The following is a 21184-nucleotide window of genomic DNA, read 5'->3' as shown; positions in this document are numbered from 1 at the left end:
AGTTTGGCGATTCACATTGCTTCACCTTTTTCAGTCTTAAATCAGTAAGATTTAATATCTTATACATGCGTTTAATACACATTTATAGGTGATCTGATACAAAGCTATGTGAAAATATACACCATAATTAAATTTTCACTTAATAGTTTTTAGTTGTAACTGAAGAGTTGCTCCTGACATTGATGTCTCAGGTATGTTCACAAAGAGCTTTCGGTTCACAGAGAAAACATAACTCAAGGGCATGGTCTCATCTGGCACTTATGTTATGGGGAACATTGCACACTAGGCCTAAGTGTTGTCGTATTAAAGAGCATATTGAATTGTGTGGGCTAATATAATTACACTGTGTCCTGCATGGCCTTAATGGGATAGTTCACCTCAAACTACTATTAGTTGTGTCCACTTACAATCAAAACAAAACGTGCTTTTGAAAAATTGTTTTGGACCCCATTGACTTTCATTGAATAGACAAAAACACGGAAGAAAGAAAATCATTCTGGGGTGCGTTTCCCGAAAGCATCGTTAGCCAACTATGGTCGCAAGTTCCGTCGTTATCAGCATAGTTCAACGATTTGGTGTTTACCGAAACCATCGTTCCAACGAACGGTCGCAAACAGCATAGACAACTAGTGTGGTTGGAACGACAGCTCTCGAGCTGTGGTTAGAAGCAGTTTCTAGTTTACATGAGATGTAGACTGAATAAATCCTTATCTTGAGCAAAATAAGCAAGCTGACATTCAGTACAACCCGTGTTATTTATTAAGAATACATACACATGTAATTTACGTCTTTTAGTTTGTCAAGAAGCACCGTTTTTGAAGAGTGCGCATGTGCGAACGTGCGCTAAAGAACGAGCCAAATATTAAGTCTGGTAATAAAGCAAAATAACTGAGAAAAATTAGAAATGGTCTTCAGATGCCATGTCTGTAACTTATATGACAAAATCTAACGTTAATTCGACCTCAAACAGATTAATTAAAATAAGTTATTAGTCCACCACGTGCGAGACGTCATAAACCAACGTGGTTGAACGATACTTTGCAACATAAGGTTTCGGGAAACAGTCGTGACTAGCAAGTTGATTTCTCCAACGATGCATAGTATAGTTAAGCAGCGAGCTATATTGTAGCCTACGGGAAACGCACCCCTGGGGGATTAATTTTAATTAATCTGTTTGAGATCGAATTAACGCTAGATTTTGTCATATACATTACAGACATGGCATCTGAAGACCATTTCTAATTTTTCTCAGTTATTTTGCTTTATTACCAGACTCAATATTTGGCTCGTTCTTACAGCTAGAGCACGTTCGCACATGCGCAGTCTTCAAAAACGGTGCTTTAAATCTCTTGTCAAACTAAAAGACGTAAAGTATTCTAACAACACGGGTTGTACTGAATGTCAGCTTGCTTATTTTGCTCAAGATAAGGATTTATTCAGTCTACATCTCATGTAAACTAGAATATATGCTTCTAACCACAGTTCGAGAGCTGTCGTTCCAACCACACTAGTTGTCTATGCTGTTTGCGACCGTTCGTTGGAACGATGGTTTCGGGAAACACCAAATCGTTGAACTATGCTGATAACGACGGAACTTGCGACCATAGTTAGCTATCGATGCTTTCGGGAAACGCACCCCTGGTTAGGAACAACAAGAGGGTGAGTAAAGGCATATTCACACCAGCGGACGATATCGTTCTGTTTACTATAGGCGTGCACCGCTGTTAAATGCTTGCGCTCTTAACACTAGAACGGCCATGGCGGTCATTTTGACCGTTTTGAATTTTATATCTGCAATAACTTTGTTGAAAAAATAAATACAATGCTGCTGGTACCTGACTTTTCCTAAAAGTGTCTGTATTTTCATTTAAAACGTTTTTCATATAAATTACACATAAGGCAAAAAAATAAATGAACATATTTACCTATTTCGGCCATAGACGGTCATATTGACCGCACGGAATTTCGCGGTATTATTATAGGCTAAACCAATATACACAACAATAAAATGTGGTTAAAAATACACTAAACATATTCAACAACAAATCATTTAAATGTAATGATATTCAGAACAGAACAAGAATGAAAAAAATAACTATAAACAAGCCAAAATGAAATGCGTTATAAGCGAAAGTGAAAGTAAGCGGCGTTATAGGCTCACGTAACTCTCTAATTAGAATCAAAATGTTTCAACATTTGCGATGTATTTGGATTTTAAACTATTTCTTTATTATAGGCTTTGTACTTCACTCACGATCCAATATCGACGGAAAAAATCATCCTCTTCACATGCGCAAAATGGTACGAATTGTAGGTATAGCCTACTATAGGCTACAAACAGAGCAGTGGAATTTTTATATGTTAGGTTGACTATTTCATTATTATATTTTATTGTGGCTATAATGAACAGGCTGCAATGTCAAGATGCAATAGGCTACTGGAATATGGTTGGTGTGTGTGTGTGTGTGTCGGCGGGTGCGGACGCGGACGCGATCGAACTGTGTAAACAAATATGGGCTACTCCGTCATTTTGTTCAGGACATCTACGGATATTATTTATTTATAAATGTATAATTAAACTTGTTTAAATGTACAGTTTGGTGTTGTTTTGTTTTTTAAAGACATATTAACACAATAAATGCATTAATCTCTCAATTGGGTATTTATCATTAAAGATATAGAGTTTGGAATATAGCGGTCAAAATGACTGCTTGCGGCAGTTCTAGTAGTTATGGAATTCTGGCACTTCTAGTGTTAAAGCAGAATGGATTCTGATTGGCTGTCGTTGTTTTTATCGTTCATCAGCTGAAAAAAAAGTGATTCCAACGATATTGTTTCTCTGTACTGTTATCGTTATAGTAGTGTGAACTCTGCTATTCTTTTATGTTTAGAACGACATTTAGAACTTCTCGTTATCGTTATATTTATCGTCCTTGGTGTGAGCAAATGACAGATTAATAATTTCGGGGTGAACTATCCCTTTAACCCTCTGAAGCATGCAAAATGAAACTTTTTTTCTTCCAAACAATAATATATAATCATTACTGATGTTTTAAAAAGGTGTATTCTGAGTTTTGGTTTCCCTTTGGTTAATTTTTTTGGAAACTAAATCATAACATTCATGGAACATTTTTTTTTTTTTTTTAGGTATTATTTTTATAAGCAAAAACAAATGTTCCAGGAACCAAACAGTGCTGGGAATCTTGTCATATTCACACACAAAAAAAAATAATAATAAAAAAAATGGGACAAAAGGGTCAAAAGTAATTGCCTATGATGGTTTGGATGTAACATCACATCCTGAATGATTAAAATGCCTTTTTGTGCAGTACACAACAACTCTTAATCGTCTCATTTTAATGCTCAAATTATGCTTTATACCAGCTCAATGCTTTATTTGTTCTTAATGCAAGAGGACTGTAATGGTCATATTAGCAGGTTGCTGCGCAATCTGTCATGTTGGTCAGAGGCTGGAAACCTTCAGATAGCCACACAGGCAACACTAGATGTCAGTGTTCTCGCTGATGTCGAGCTGCAAGCTTTTTGTTTGTGGGAAGAGGAAGGAGAAGCATATACAGTAGTTTGAGAAGTTGATGTTGCACTTTACAACTTGCGGGTCCTAATGGATTTCCTTATATTAGAGGGACTGTCTATAAGGAGTTGGGGGCTATTACTGTGCCAAGCCTGATCACGGGGCATCACTTTCATCTTGCCAACACTCTTGTATAATTAGCAGAAATTTGCTGAGATGTGTTTTCTCCTCCCTTCCTTTCCTAAGATGAATCATCAGGAGTATAGACTAAACTCCCTTTCTTAACTCCTAAGATGCAGGAGTTAAATGTAAAATTAATGGTTCGTCTTATTTAGAAGATAAATTTAGTTTTTTTTTCAGCTTTGAAGCTGTTGGATTCACCTAACATGCCTCAGACACTTCTGAAGGCGCATAAGTTTTAGGTTTGACAGAGTCTGTTTAGCATCATAATTACATAAGTACTTTTCTCATGTGTGCTCCTTCTTGTTTTTAATGATCGTAAACAAACTTGTCATGAATAATCTATCCACTCACACAAGTTTTTTATCTTGGGGTATAAAACATGCCTGTGGTCAGACAATAATAATATTTTTTTTAGGGCCATTCAATAAAATTGTGTGCCTTTCTTAAAGAAAGTACATTTCTATGTAAACTGACAGATAACAAATGACAATACAAAGTGTTTTTATAGAATTTGATGCTGGCAATTTGATTGTTTCCTTAGTGACAAACCACAAAAAAAAAAAAATATATATATATATAAATTATTTATTATATATAAAAAATATTGTTTCTGTATTAGTAAGTGAATATATATGTATTTATGTATGTGTGTGTGTGTGTGTGTATACATAATTATAATAAATGTATTTAGCCATATGTCATCTCGGATAAAGACAAATATTATTAATTATTATTATTTATTTGTTTGTTGACGTCAGCTTTTTTTACTTTTAAATAAATATAATTGGTTTACAGTATATTCTTAAGACGCCCTTTTCGTGAAATGACCCCAGTGCTGTATCTACTAAACGTATTGATGACGTCACGGAGGACGGCTCAGATTCGATGTTTGGAAAAACCAATCAGAGCGCAGTAAAACCCGGAACTTCAGAGAGCGTAAGAAAGAGCGCCTGTATTCAATTCGAAAAGCAAGAGCAACATCAGGTATGGAATGTTTTTATGTTTATATAATCTATATCGTTTTAGAAACGTTACGGATTTCCTTTGAATGGCGACTTTATTATGAAGTCATATATTGTACAGTATTAGTTTCAGTCTCAAAGACACATGAAAACAGAAGTGCACTTCTATATTTCAGCCATGCTAAAAAGTGTTTCTTTTTTTGAGTAGTTCATGTATGTCATATTTAATATAGGATATATTGTCAGTCGCGCGCGGTGACTTTAAGAAATGCAGACTGCCTTTGTAATGCGTTTAAAGTGGCGTTTGGGTATATTTTGAACATCTGTTTTTATAATAGTTATCCAAAGTCGAAAGTGAGAGTTTTGTTATAACAAACAGATTAAAGAAACATCACGCATGACATGAAGAGTTTTGCTATTCATAGTGTCAACGGGAATTTCATTGTTAATCAACTAGATTCTAACTAACCTACTTGTTTATTTAACCCTCAGGTTCTGTTTGGGAACCTTGGGACCCTTAAATCTAAGTATGTTTAAAGTGTGTTTGTTTTCATATTGGCTACTTAATTCGGTTACACTTTACATTAGATAATGCATTAAAAACAGTTATTTTATACAACTGTTCATTGTTAGTTCTTGTCCATATGATCAGATAGGCCTAAGTTACAATCTTTGATTCTAATAATGTAGTAGTTGCACGTTTAAATGAACATTAAGATTAATAAATGATTTAGGAATATTTTTCATTGCTAGTAATGTAGTTAACTAATGATAACAAATGGAACCTTATTGTAAAGTGTTACTCTTAATTTAAAAAAAAAAGACTGCTGGTAATTTTATTAGCTAATCGTTTGCGAGCTGATTATAAACAATTTCTCAATGAGACACATCATATTTCATACATTTCATTAAAAAAAACATCCCAGAATAATTTAGACTGTACTGTAGTACGTTGCTGTGGGAAAAACCCAAAGAAAAATACAATAAAAACAAATCCAGCTAGTTAATAAGGTCTATTTGGACTTTTTTTGTTGGTGTCAAACTGAACCCAAATGCAAATAATTTTTCTATATTCAGGGATCCCACATAAAAAAAACCTAGAAATATCAGTTAAACTTCCCTGACCTGCAAACTTCATGGAAATGAGTAAAAGTCATGCAAAAAGTCATGATAATGTGTCCCTCAAATTTGATTGGTGGTTTAGAATGTTGTGGTGATGGGGATCCAGGAACATGTTGTACTTGGTGAAATCATGTACACTATATCTTAACATAACCTTCAGAGCAGTAAAATTGAGTGGGAATGTTTGGATGCGCTCCAGCTCCACTCCTGGGAGTTCTGATGACGTTACACCGCTTCATTTACAGGTGTTACCCAACACCTTTATATTTAGATGCAAGTGTGTTAAGAAAACAAGAGTTCGTCTGTGTAATTCTCCATTTGTAAGCATATATAATCATTAGGGTTAGTTCACCCAAAAATTACTCACCCTCATGTTGTTCCACCCCCCTAATACTTTCATTCATCTTCGCAACACAAATTAAGATATTTTTGATGAAATCTGAGAGCTGGCTCACTGCTAGGTTATCGATATCTGCCAGCACAGAATAGTTAGTAAAGACATTGTTAAAATAGTCCAAGTGAGTACAGTGGCTCAACCGTAAGTTTATCAAGCGACGAGAATACTTTTTGTGCGAAAAACTATTTTCTTCTGTGTGGGCCTCTGAGTGAGTTCACGTTGTGTAACGGCGCAACGCTTCTGGGTTGTACGTCAGAACGTAAGCTCACTATTGGCCGACGCTGGTCATGTGTGTGATGCTGGCCAATAGTGAGCTTGCGTTCTGACGTACAACCCAGAAGCGCTGCACTGTCACACTACGTGAACTCACTCAGAGGCCCACACAGTAGAAAATCAATCGTTATTTTTGTTTGTTTTTCGCACAAAAAGTATTCTCGTCGCTTGATAAACTTAAGGTTGAGCCACTGTAGTCACTTGGACTATTTTAACGATGTCTTTACTAACTTTTCTGGGATGACAGATATCGATTACCTAGCAGGCTATAAAGGAGTGAGTGAACAAAAGTCTTACGGGGTTGGAACAACATGAGGGTGAGTAATTACTGACAGAATTTTCCTTTTTGGGTGAACTAACCCTTTAATACAGTATAAGCACTGAGTTATGCAAACAAACCCCGCTGGTTGCTACATATTTAGTCTTTTTAACTAGGTACTCCTGACCCCAGTCCTCCTTTTCCTGGCTTTTAATTGGCTTCACTGGGCCTAAAATGCTGCAATATTTCTCGAAATTGACTGCTTATTTGAGTGTCGAGAGTGATGCAATTTACAGTAAGTTGCTGGTAAAAATGGACCATGGCTTCAGATGCAGCACTTAGCAGAGGCTTCATGGGGCACGCATAACTTCAGGGGATGCATTTCACGTTTGCTGAGTTTTTATGGAGGTTTTGTACAAACAAGAAGACTGGCGCATGGCATATGGGATGGGATTTTTTTCTTTCTTGAATCTTTTGCTCCTCATGGATGCTCACCGGCTCGTGTGCCCTCTCGGTCTTTTTGGGTTGATCGGGCTGCCTTGTTTACAGTGTGTTATAGAAGGGCTGACGCCAGCCTCCCTCAGGAGAGAACAAGGGTTAATTGCTGTTAAAGTGTTGGTCTCGTTCCTCTTTCTGGCCCTGACGCTCCATTAGAGCTGACACTAATGAGGCAGTGCAGAGAGGACACCCCGGAGTCCAGGGACAACACCACCGGCTGGGGGAGGGAGCCATGATGGAGAGACTTTACTTAGCTGAGAGAGAGAGAGCACATACTAAGTCATAGATCAAGAGTGTGTGTTGTTGAGGATGTGTGTAGGCCTGGCTTCCCTTAATTGGTGGCTTACCCTCTGCATATGTTGTTTGTTTGTCATTAAGAATTCACAGGGGACAGAATCGCTGGTCGTCCCTTATACTTGGTCTTTGCAGCCAAGGGCGTTCGCTTGGTTATATTACCGTATTATTGACTGTAATTTACAAATGTCAAAATATGGATTTTCAATGCCCTAATCATATAAATAATGAAATTGCCTAAATATATTTTTAAAAAGTGCTTTATAAATAATTGATCATTGAGCTCAACAAAATATATATGGCTGATTGGCTGCAATAATTTATTAAAATATATATTTAAAATTTAAAATTATATTTTAAATTGGTTGTTTTTATCAATAAGTACTTTACACAATTAAGTAAATTATATAAAAATATAATAAAAATGATTACAGGTTATAATTATATTATTAAAAATAAATATTTGTCATTTTATTTTATTTTAAACTTTGTCATTTTATTATTTATCTAAATATTAATTATATATATATATATATATATATATATATATATATATATATATATATATATATATATATATATATATATATAGATTATATATATATATAGATTATATATATATATATAGATTATATATATATATATAGATTATATATATATATATAGATTATATATATATATATATATATATATATAGATTATATATATATATATATATATATATAGATTATATATATATATATATATATAGATTATATATATATATATATATAGATTATATATATATATATATATATATATATATAGATTATATATATATATATATAGATTATATATATATATATATATATATATTATATATATATATATATATATATATATTATATATATATATATATATATATATATATATATATATATATATATATATATATATATATATATATATATATATATATATATATATATATATATATATATATATATATATATATATATATATATATATATATATATATTGTAATATGTAGGCTATAGCCTATATGTACTTTCTGTATTTCTAATCAAATTATTAGACTAATTATTTAAAAACAAACGTTTATAAGCAAACCCAATTAAATATAAAAGGCTGAAATAATTTAATAAATTAAAACAATGAATAAAATAAGTTGATTATAACTGCAAATTATATATATTATTTATTTCATTTTCTGTCATTAAATTGCTATATTGGTCAACCAGTTATTTTAATAGCTTTTTAATAGTAATTTTCTGCATTGTAGGTAGTTACACTGATCTGGAGTCAGCACCTTCAACTGGTCGGCCATGAGTTTTGCTCCGAGTCCATTCACCCCCATGGGCAGCCGCAACATTCAGGAGCAGCGGGACCGCTGGGAGAGGAAGAGGAGCCGCACAGCCCGTGAGCTAGTCCACAGCGAACAAAGATACTGTGAACAGCTGGATCTAGTCGTCACGGTTAGTCTCTCTGCAGGCCCAACATTACACACACGCCCATGGGCTGAATTAGCCATTCTTTTATCAAACAATACGCTGATGGAGAAACACTTGTCAGGGTTGGATTCGGTCATCCTTGAGAGCAGCAACAGAATAATGCGTTCGTTGCAATGTGTTGAACATTAGAATATCCTAATTAATACAAATCTGAAATTCTAATTATCTTGGAGAGCTTTATTCACAGTTTCAACAGCACAAGGTTTTCTATTTATTGAGTGCTCTTTGACACCATCGCAGGGCTATTCTTTTGAAATTCACGGTTTATAACCTGTTCAAGGCTTTTTATTTTGCGGCTAATTGGTTTTACCTTTAAGATCACTGAGCTTTCAAAGCCTTTTCTGTGCATATTATGTAGATTATAATGTGTGTAACCGCAAATATACACTTGAATCTCACTCATACAGGTTGTTTATAACATAATAATTGCCGTTTGAAAAGCTAACATACTGAACTGGCACATCCGCCTCGTTGTTTTATAATGCCGCGTTCTAATTAAACGGTCGACCATCAAAACTTGAGAAAGCGCACGTTCTCCTTCACGTCGTCTCCCACCTCTAGTGAAGTTGCGTTAGATATGCAGCTCGTATTAAGCCGTTGGAGGTAATTGAGATGTCATTGCTGCAAAATGCTCGGCTCTCCAAAGATTTGTTCTCGCTTTGTCTCAAGGGTATGCGACGAGAGGTGACACTCTCGGTAAGATGAAGAGTCATGTACGAGTGGCGTCTGAAAATTTAATTTTCTCTCCCTCCTGTCTCTTTCTTTTTCTCCAGTACTTTGTGGAGATCTTGAAGGCCAAAGGAACCCTCAGGCAGGACATTAGAGAAAGCATCTTCAGTTCAATTAAATCCATTCATTTAATAAACCAGTAAGTATCCTTTAAATAATTAAGCGAATATTCGCGCTCAGGGGAGAGAGACGGCTGAGGGTGGCTGGCTTTGATACCGTTTAAAAAGGACGAGAGGGTAGGGTAGTATTAATTGGGGTCTAACAAGAATCAAGTTTGAGAACTTGGAGATTGCCTGGTGTGCCTTATCTTATGTTATTCTGTTTAATTGGATTGTGAATCGATGCGGATGCTGGATTTAGGCTTACAGCTGCACTTTCTCCTGTGTATTTCACGTTATCCGCCATGGTTGCCATCATTGGTGATGGCTGCCTATTCGTAATGGCCACTGTTTGTGTCTTCCAAGCTTTATGTGTTGATAAAAATAAGCTTTTGCGTTTTGCTCATGCATTTTTAATGAAAACGTACATTATCATGCGCTCATTACTGACTCACAGTCTTTCCACCTGGCTTTAACACTACTGTATCAGGCTGCGCAATACAAGATTTCAAGTCAACATGAAACACCATTCGCAACCCATTTTTATTTTGCAATCTGATCAGAACTTGAGAAGTTGATGGGTTGGAGGGGAATAAGGTTGTCACAATACCAAAATTTCAATAGTTTTAATGTACTTTTTGTGCTTGTGCACATGGCAAATACTTTTATTTAAAGCAGTACAAGGCGTTTATATTTTTAGGATCAAACCCATGACCTGGGCAATTTTGTGATTTTTTTCGATACTAAAAAATAATTAAATCAAAATAATATTCAATAATATTTTATTGATATGATTCAATAAAAATATTAGCAAATTGAATTAATAATGGTTTGTAGCCTTCACGTTTTTAAGGAATTAAACAGTAATAGCCAGTAAATAATTAGGAACAGTTAAAAAATATGTAAAAAAAAAATTGTGGGGGGGATCAATATGCATGGATTAATATTAACAACATAGACAGTGGCAGGTCTGTTGGGCTGCGTTTAGATTTAATATTTTAATACAAATCCTTTTTGTTTTTGTCCGACTTGTTTACGTTCTCTTAGGACATACATCAATACCAAGAAATGCATTTGACCGTGAGTTAGTGTTGTTAAAGTGAAGTAAAACTGTTAAAAAATGTTTTTGGATATTACTAAAGCTGAAATAAAATAAATATAACTGAATTTTTATTATATAAAAATAAAAACTTAACACAAATTACAATGTGAAAAATTACAAATGTTTTAACAAAAATGTATCTGAAATATTACAAATAAAACTAAATTCTAACGAATACTATAATAGTTTAAATAATTTAAATCAGTGTTTCTCAACTGATGGGTCGAAAGACCATTGGGTGAAGAGTACAGTCAAAGAAATGACAACAACAATAAAAACGTAATTATTAATGTTTTTCTGATGCAAGACTTTTATTTTGAAATGTGTGCCTGAGCGCTAGTTAGACGCAGTTTATGTAAAGAATGCCTGAGAAAAACGCCTTGTCCGGATTCAGTGTCTGCTGTCAGATGATATATTGTCAGCGTCATTATTCTAACGTTATTTTTGCAAATTGCTACGAAATAAAAAGTCTCACACTTCAGAAAAACGAACTCACGACGCACACTCTTTTATTGCGCACGGAAATGTGGAGGTGCGAATGCAGAGTATATCACTTCACTATGTAACTGTAGTTTCTGTAACCTTTTCCCAAAATTCCACTTTATTTTCACTTTGTGCTATTTTCTATGTTTTTGATGACTGTGATGCCTCATACCAACATACTAACTCTATATTATTATCAAAAACTAGTTTAGGACTGCTGTTTAATAACCTTACTTTATAATATTAAAGTGTTTAATCATCAGTGTTAGTGATAGTCTTACAATTTACATTACGTGTATGTTAAGTAAAGTGTGTGTGTGTGTGTGTCTGTGTGTCAGTCATTTTTGAGAGATAAATTTGCTAGGTTCAAATTCATAAATATGTGGGTCGCAGCTAAATGACCATGGGAAAATATGGGTACCACGGCCAAACCAGGTGAGAAACACTGATTAAAATAATACTAAATAAAATTGCCATGAGCGCTTGCAGAGCACGAATGCAAATAAGCAAATTATACTAACATGTTTTTAAATTTGAGATAACTTTGAACTAAAGTATCGGTACTTTTGACTAGGGCAGGGGTGGGGAAAATGTGAGATATTTGTGATGAGAGCTGAAAATAAGTAATTTCTTAGTCATAGATATTGTCTGAAATAATAGCAAGATTGTACATTTTATGGAAATAGTGAACTTTAATTTCATCTTGACTTTAATAACATCTTTATATTTCACCAGTGGTAAAGTGATCATGCTAAGTTGAGCCGTGACTCTTCCGCATACAGACGATTAGACACTCTGCTTGAGGGGCCTTTATGACAGCATGAGCAAATGAAAAGCCAGAGCTGCAGAAGATGAAATAATACATCAGAAAAACTGGCCTTAAGAGCAGTCGGCATTGATCTTCCCATGCGGGATGGGCAGACTAACAACAAATTAACTCACAGGTGTCAAGAAGCCTGTTCTTGTTCATTTTATCTGAGGCTATCTATGGCACAGAGCTCTCGTGAAGCGTTTGGTGTTTTGATGTACCACATCTGAAAGCAACAAGCAAAAGCAGAAGCCCTCTCCACTAATGTCCAATAGCCTGCGAGCGAACAAGCTTCCAGCCTTATTAACGCCTTTAAGCCTGTATTAGAGAGATCATCGCTTCTTAGGGCAGGTGAAACAGTGTTTGATATATTTAACAACCTGATCAATCTCAGAGAATTTGCCTGACAAGCTCAGAGAGACGTTTCCCAACAGGAGAAACATAGTGAAGGATATTTCATTAGTCTCGAATTGGCCGAAGTTCTCGTAAGAATTACTGCCCCGTGGTTTCGTTGTGTGCATATTTTGAATTACTAAACGACTGGAAGGGGAACTACTGACTGCCTTCGAGTGCTTCATCCAGGCCTCGTTGATCGAGAATCATAAAATTGTCTGAATAATGAATCACCGTGGGTCCCCGAGGCTCCCATCAATGCCTGATTGACGGGCCTCTCTACAAACAGTGGCTGAATGAAGATGGAGGACTGAATTTTAGAGCCCGATGTATTGGATAAATCGGTGCTTGGTTACCATATATCATCATTAGAATCGGTTATTGAAGTGCCGGGTGAAGCGTAATGGCAGTCTCTCAATTTAGATCTGTGAACAGACAGCAGTGGTTGACTGATTAAAACGAATAAAGTGCTCGCGTACTCCAAAACCACATCGTTATCAGGAAGCTTCTTCAGATGCGTGTTGATATCTGCGCTGGCTGCTGAAGGTTATTTCAATCCTTAACTGAAATCATCACTTTTTTTTATCTTTGACTAGTTGTAACACTGAAAAATAGAGAACCAGGGCAGAAGGTGAGCCGTAGATTGTTTGTTTTTGTCATGCACTTTATAGCATATGAACCATATTAGATTTCACTCTTAAAGAAATAGTTCAGCCAAAAATTGCAATCCTGTCACCTTTACTCACCTTCATGTCTTTCAAAACTCATTTAACTTTCTTTATTCTGTGGAATGAAAAAGGAGATATTTAGCAGGCTGTCCAAGCTGCTCTTTTCCATACAGTAAAAGTGAACGGTTTCACTTTCATAGCAACATTTGTTTTTATAAATAACATCTTTTTGGTCTGTTCCTCACACAAAGCTGTTGTACCATTATCCACTTTCACTGTATGGAAAAGAGCAGCTTTAACGTTTTTCAAAACTTCTCCTTTTGCGTTAAACAGGAGAAAGCAAGTCATACGGGTTTGGAATGACCTGAGGGTGATTTAAATTCTGTTTATTTTTATATTTTTAACACATTTTATACTTTTAGCAGAATTGAATTTTGCATTTCTGATGTATTATTTCAAATAAGTGTATGTTTTTCTTATGGTTTTTCAGATATTTGGAGTAATTATATAACATAAGGACAATCCAACCCAATGTTTCCCAGTTTTCAATAAAAGCGTTCAAAATGATGGTTGCCTCAAAGGCATCTTAAGAAATCTAAAAATGTCTGTCAGCTATATTTAAGCCTAAAAGAATAGGATGCAGTTTGTTTGAAGTTCATTCTTTGTACATGATATGATACTCTTGGGTCGGTAAAGAACAAGCAAGCAAGCAAACAGACAAACAAACAAAACTTGAATATATTGTCATGCCGCTGCCATTCATCAGAATTATGCCTGTTTATCTGATGAGGGGAATAAGGCAATAGTGGGAACAACCCAATTATCCCAGAATGCACCGTAACAGTGATCACCAACTTGAAAGTGCTGTCACTTAAGTAGCACTGAATCAAAAACGTATTTGAGAGATAAATATTCTGAACGAGTGCATCTTGGGGGTTTCTTAATGACAGTAAATGTGGTGTGGAAAGAGATCAAATAGTCTCCGAAATGAAGGAAGAGGGTCCTTGTCACTATCGAGGGAAGGAGGGGGGTCTCCCTGCAAACTCAACGATGCTTTTGGGTCCTGTACGGATTCGTGTTTTTACGAGTGTTTGTGTTCCTGCTAACTATTCATAGGCGATAATTAGTATTCTTCGGTTCTCGTTTCCCACAAATGAAGCCACATAGACCTCCATTGTTTGGTTGAGTCCGTGCCCGACCCAGATGTCGCAACCGCTAAGCATTAATGTAGATTAACGTGACGCAGGAGGAATGCTAATGTTATCTTTGTCATCTTCCTGACGGCTAGAGAATTTAATTGCCCTAAAAAAGAGCATAAAAAATGTAAGTCATAATTTCATATTTATCATAATAGCCTCTGGCTGTGAGGAGGAAAAAGGAAACACTACTTTTCCCGCCCTTTGCCCTCGTTAGAACTCTCTCGGTTGCTCCGGCATCTCCTGATTATGAACAGAGGCTACCTTGGCTAGCAACTTCATTAAAATCTATTTAAATCAACTTCAACCGCAAAATGCTCCTTCTTCCAGCATGTAAAAAACGTAAAGTCTCAGGGAACATCATTAGAGAGAGTGTGTGCGTGTATCCGTACCTGTATTTCTGTTTGGTCTAAGCGGTATGTATGTGTGATATCTACCTCGCCTAGTTTGGATAATAAGCTCCCTCACAAGTGTCAACACCCTCACCCTTGAATTATACCCATGTCACCCTAATGTGCCTGACAGCCAGAGCACCAACTCTTCCATTCCTCTTGAACGCCTTGTTTTGTTCCTGGTTTCGCAATGGGTGCGTTCCCGCTACAAAGCACCACACGCTTGCCCTTGGGCGCTAGCCCCAGCACCCTTGTCTCAAATAAGTATGTCACCCACAGGGAGGGGCCCTCGGATGACACCACACAAATCTGACTAAAAACGCTTCCTTTCGCAAATACTTCTGCCTCTGAACTAACCCCCCTCATTATTTGTGACAAGAAATGCCTTGATTTCCAAAACAGTATCAGGGTTATCATTGCGTTTGGAGTGCGATGGCATGACTGCAGAGTAGGGTAACGTTGTATGCTTTTAAGTGTGTTTTTATATGTATTTGGCAGGCAAAATAATTAGATTAATCATTTTAAAATAAATAAAACAAATGATTTTTCACCATTTAAGGCAAATCATATTTTCAATTCTTCTTTTTGTTTTTAACAGGACCCTACTCACTCATCTAGAACTGGCGAGGTTTGGCATCGGGTTTGAGGAGTTCTGCACTCACCTGCAGTTGTACAATACTTACGTTGACAACATCCAGACGGCTAAAAAAGTCCTCTTGGTAAGTTAAAGTTCAGTGTTTACTCTGGATGTTACTCTTTGTGTTGTATGGCCTGAGTAATACCTGCTTGAACATAGCCATAGATTCATTATTATTCACTGAGTATTAACATTTCTCTGTGTCATTTTCCTCTTTCTGCATTGCTCTTTAAAGGTAGTCTAATTATTATTCCACCTGCTATGAAAGTTACTCAATCAAATGGTCATTTGTATTGGCTTTTCCTGAGTGAATGTGTTCTTTTACTTGGATAGAGGTCATCTCCTTACACTAAAGATGGTGGCTATGTCTATCAATATGAAATCATGAATATGTATTCATTATAGATCTATGGTAATGCATAGGATTGACAGTATGTCATGCTCCACTTCTAATTAGTCCAAACCTATTAAGTCTTGTACAACTCCTCATCTCTGGCACCTTTTTTCACCGCACCATATTGTTCGGCTCAACCTTGTGGGGGAAAAAAAAAAGAAGAGAAGACACTATGTCGGGTCAGTAACTCAAAGATCACCATTCAAAATGATTGACGTTTGGAACGGTGAAAAAAAAATGGAGTCACCTACCTGATTAAGGCTTTAGGATGACACTCTGTGCAAACAGATCTCTCCCAGGCAAAGCCCAGCGGTACCATTAGGTCCAACACTACCATCTCATTACGCCTGACTTAAGTGGGCAGCCTCCATCAGTCGGCCGGTAAAAAGTGCGATGGGGAATCTCTCTCTTTGCTAATTAGCTCCTCCCTCGGCAAGGCACCTGTACCCAAGTGTACGGATGACTGATTCCTTGTTAGACCAAATCAGTTAGCGGTTAAAGAATCATCGGAGCGCCAGGCTAGTGCTAACTTCTGTATTCTGTGTGCTTACGGTGAACCGAGGGGGCTTTTTTTTTCGTACTATGCCAGTAATTGCGTCTGATACTGAATATATGTTTGCAGAAAGGTCGTTTCGAGTGTTAGCCCTGCAGCAAAGCTCTTCCAAGCCTCGTCTAGCCACACGCTGCTTTTATTTAGCTGGGGGAAGCTTGGAGCCTCACAGATATTAATGTCTTAATTAAGAGGAGGAATACGTCTGTGGCCAATTGACCGATTCCCATTGATTGCAGACTGAGCTGTTTAAGTTAGCATCGATTACTCCGCCAGGCCTACATGGCTGTAATTGCTGGAACATTGGCTCGCTGGCATGTTCACCATGTCACAAACATGGCTAGTCTGTTCCTCAAGATCCACGTTCTTTAGTTAAAATAGCAACAACAAAAAAAGTTTTTCAACCAAGGAGCCTTTTACATTCCCAAATAGTTTATTTATTTCATTGTGGCATTTTTAATCCACTCTTTTTGTCCCATTTTTAACCTTGACCGATAGTTCGGCACAATAATAATATGAGTAAATATGTAATTATGAGATCTTTTAAAGTTTATTTATTTTAGGGATACATGATGTACTATTTGAGTTAGTGACTGATGTTGGACATTTATTAATTTACTGGTGTCAGTCGGTGTTGGAGCCTTATTTACACAACCGTTCGAAAGTTTAGGGTCTGTAAAGGGATATAGAGATAACTATATTAGCATCCACACCAGTGGACGATATCATTGTGTTTATTATAAGTGGGCCGCTTTAAATGCTCGAGCTCTGAAAGCAGGATGGATTCTGATTGGCTGTTGATGTTTTTATAATTTATCAGCTGAAAAAAATCATTCTGAAAGTGATTCCAATGATATCGTTGCTCTGTGGCATTATTGTTATAGTTGTGGTGTAGACTGACGATTTTTAGAACTATATCTTTATCGTTATTATCATTATAGTTATTTCCTTGGTGTGAACTGGACTTAAAGGATTAGTTCACTTTTAAAAAAAACTTTTGCTGATAATTTACTCACCCCCAAAAGAAATTAAGGTTTTTGATGAAAACATTCCAGGATTTTTCTCCATATAATGGACTTCAATGGGCCCCAAACGGTTCACGGTCCAAATGACAGTTTCAGTGCAGCTTCAAAGGGCGTTAAACGATACCAGACGATGAATAAGGGTCTTATCTAGCGAAACGATCAGTCATTTAAAAATAAATAAAAAAGTTTAAGTGTGTTATAAGCACAAATGCTCGCCTTGCTCTGTTCTGTGATGCGCGTTCGTGACGTCGCGTAATGCGCAATTACGTTGAAAAGGTCACGCTTGACGTAGGCGGAAGTACCGAGTCAGTGTTTACAAATGTGCAGAAGGAGGACCATATACACATATTCAAAGTTTATCGTTTAAAATGCCCATTTCGTGTGCGTATCCTGGCTTTTTTAATTTTAAAAAGCCTAAAAGAAAATTTTCGTCAGGACAGAAAAGCGTGACCTTTTCAACGTAATTGCGTATTACTTGACGTCACGAACGCGCATCACAGACCAGAGCAAGGCGAGCATTTGTGCTTATAAAACTTAAACTTTTTTTTTTTTTTTTTTAATGACTGATCGTTTTGCTAGATAAGACCCTTATTCATCGTCTGGTATCGTTTAACGCCCTTTGAAGCTGCACTGAAACTTTCATTTGGATCTTGAACCGTTTGGGGCCCATTGAAGTCCATTATATGGAGAAATGTTTTCATCAAAAACCTTAATTTCTTTTCGACTGAAGAAAGAAAGACATGGACATCTTGGATGACATGGGGGTGAGTAAATTATCAGCAAAAGTTTTTTTAAAAGTGAACTAATCCTTTAAGATTGTTAGTCTCTTATTCTCACTTATGCTTACAAATTGAACAACTCTTTTCTATTTTAGTATTTTTTTATTAAATGTAATTTATTCCTGTAATGACAAAGCTGAATTTTTAGCATCATTACGTCTTCACGCATGATCCGTCACAAATCATTCAAATATGGTGATTTGGTGCTAAACAAACATTTATTATTATTATCAATATTGAAAACAGTTTAATATTACTGCTTAATATTTTTGTGAAAACCTTGTTACTTTTTCCAGGATTTTTTGATGAATAGAAAGTTGTCCATGCTGAATTAAAGTATTAATTTCTTTTAAAAAAAACATAAAGTTTGACCCCAAACTTTATACCTTTGTCTTGATTTAATGCTAACTTAAAGTAACTCTTTAAAAGCATACTGTTTTTTAGTGGTTTGTTTATAAAAAATATATTTTGTATAATTTAAGCTTTAATATTAAAAGTATACTTTTTTTATTGTTTTGATGACTTTCCTATTATTTCCTATTAAAATGTGGAAAGCTTTCTGGCAATTTAAAATGACAGGATTCGTTCTAAGATTATTATTTTTCGGCTGGCCTAAATAAAGAATTCCTCTCACAGCACGTCCAACATGTTGTGATTTAATGTTAGTGTGTTTCTCAGAGGGAGACCCCAGCTGCCTCGGCCATAAATGCTAGCCGAGCAGGTGTTGTTCGCGGTGTGGGCCGTTTGAAGATGATGGATTGTTTTGTGTACTTGATATGTTTATTTATTTACTTAGCACACAAACATAGCACCGACCCATGCTTTTCTCAGAGAGAAGCACGATTCAAAACATATTTTACATATTGAAGTGATATTTTGCTATGCTAATTCAGACTCTGTCTGTCATTAGCCTGACATTGTATGTGTGGATGTATATTAAATAATGAAACCAGGGTTGCTTCTATTCAGAAGACAGCTTGTGATAAGAGACAACAGAGATGTCTCGTTGTGCATGAGTGAGATTCAGTCACAAGCGAGACTGAATACACAATTCAATAGACATCACGCCACACGCATCATCGACAGAGGTGAAAATGTTGGTGGGAGGTAAACAGTATTATCGCTTGTATTATCACATGTGCTCTACTGTTGTATCAAGTTGTTTTCATGGAAGCAGATCTTTGATTCATGGTTCATTTCCTTCTCAGGTTCAAGTGAAGAAAAGCAAAGCCTTCAGACGGTTTAAAAAGCTCCAGGAGTCGAGGCCCGAGTTCAATCAGCAGAAACTTGAGGACTTGCTTCTGCTTCCTCTTCAGCGCATTCAGCAGTAAGTTGTTAAGCTCACGTGTGACAGTATTGGAACTTTAATGGTTATCCTTTATCAGTTTATCAGGGGTTCGTTTTGTTTATCGGCTGTCTTTTAACGTTGGGTATTTTTATAGTGCATGCTCAATTACATTTAGATCACATTTGCTTCATCTAATGCTCACTTAAAGTTAATATTTATGTAAAAACACTAAAACTTTAAGAACACTGTATAAAGTGTAAGCAAATCTTAAAATTAATATCCATTTTGATAATATTGTGATGCTTAAATTCACTTGATGGTTTTTAGTTTTATACCTTTAACTTTTGCTGTTATCTAATGCTCATTTAAAGTTTAAAATTGACTTATGTTTACTAAGTTTAAGTTAATATTTTAATTAATTGAATGTACTCTTATCATTATGGGCCAGGATTTTTATAAAGGTGCATGATCCCTGGCTAAAATAAAAATCAAGTTTTTGTAATGTGGGTGTTTTTAAAGTAGGCTGAATCCCAAGAAAGTGTAACCAGTTCTTCTGTGGTCCTCTCAAAAGACTGATGCATGAGTTTGGTGGTAGGACTACATGTTTGTGCAAAACTTGATTATTTACGTATACTTATTACACCATACTTATTTACCCATGTGCTGAGGTAGTCGTGCAGAAATGGCATGCCTAAAGATGTTTTGAATTCGATTTTTGATTTAATGGACTCCTCAACCACTTATTGCAATTGACGTGCAAAGTTTTCTTTTAATCTCATTAAATGTCAGAGTACCTCAGCCATTGAATTTTCAAGTAAACGAGATGGATTGGTCAGCGGATGTTTTTTTTTTTGTGTTTATTTAAAGTTTAAACCATCTGCTTCGGCGAGGAGATTATAGGATCGTCAGCATCAACGCATTGAAATGCAGTCAGTTCTTGATGGGAATGTAAAGCGTTTTGGTTATGCATCAGTATCTTCTGACACAGGCCAGTCTGCTTCACAGTCTTCTGCTCAGCTGTCAAATCACTCTACAACTTCACATTTTGTTGATCATGCTATGTGGGTTTTCTTTAAAGAAAGATTTTGGGAATCATTTGATGGCATGATAACAGAAAGCTGTCACCACCGGGTTATGGTTTTCATGCTTGAATTCTCCAACCGTATTTCTTTGCTTTGGAGGAGTCAGTGCACGGCGCATACCGAGCCTCTCAATGACAGACGTAATTATTGTTTGATGTCGTGCTCACACCTGCCTTCAGACTGTCCAAGAACTGTCAAAATCCCTTTTGTTAAGGCGCCGAATTTGTTGGCTGTAATTTCATGCGGTCGTGGTCTCAGCCGTTAATTAGTGTAACAAGGTGCGAAATGAACTAGAACATGCTTAAGAACCAGCGGAAATTACATGGCATTTCTTTATCAAGCTGCTCGAGTCCATCTTAATTAGGCTTTTATGTCACTCCTACTTATTAAATGTAGTTTCCAACATGAAAGAAGACAAACGCAATGTCATTTTTGCAATGACGATAATTATGTCTTTATATTTATTCTTTATTAGAACATTTCCTCCGCTTGCGCCCACCTGTCGTGGTTTTCATTCAGTGGTTTCAT

General features: G+C 36.0%; 1 protein-coding gene across 3 annotated transcripts in view; it reads left to right on the top strand.

Annotated features, from left to right (window-relative positions):
- Nucleotides 1-1322: 1322 nt before the first annotated feature.
- Nucleotides 1323-21184, top strand: part of arhgef39 (Rho guanine nucleotide exchange factor (GEF) 39) — a 46222-nt gene continuing 26360 nt past the window's right edge. The window contains exons 1-7 of one of the 3 annotated variants that reach the window (XM_081362884.1): nt 1591-1659; nt 4511-4699; nt 5170-5204; nt 8804-8996; nt 9806-9900; nt 15500-15620; nt 19495-19613. In XM_081362884.1, the coding sequence (XP_081219010.1) occupies nt 8847-8996; nt 9806-9900; nt 15500-15620; nt 19495-19613 (485 nt within the window). In that variant the 5' untranslated portion in view covers nt 1591-1659; nt 4511-4699; nt 5170-5204; nt 8804-8846. Of the gene's footprint in view, nt 1660-4510; nt 4700-5169; nt 5205-8803; nt 8997-9805; nt 9901-15499; nt 15621-19494; nt 19614-21184 lie in introns of all 3 variants that reach the window. The other 2 variants (XM_081362883.1, XM_081362885.1) reach the window with 2 other exon arrangements.

Source organism: Scardinius erythrophthalmus (genome assembly GCF_964197995.2).
Source record: "Scardinius erythrophthalmus genome assembly, chromosome: 4".
In the NCBI taxonomy this organism is placed as follows: Eukaryota; Metazoa; Chordata; class Actinopteri; order Cypriniformes; family Leuciscidae; genus Scardinius; species Scardinius erythrophthalmus.
Note: the sequence above shows the minus strand (reverse complement) of the source record. Positions and strands in the feature narration are given on the sequence as shown.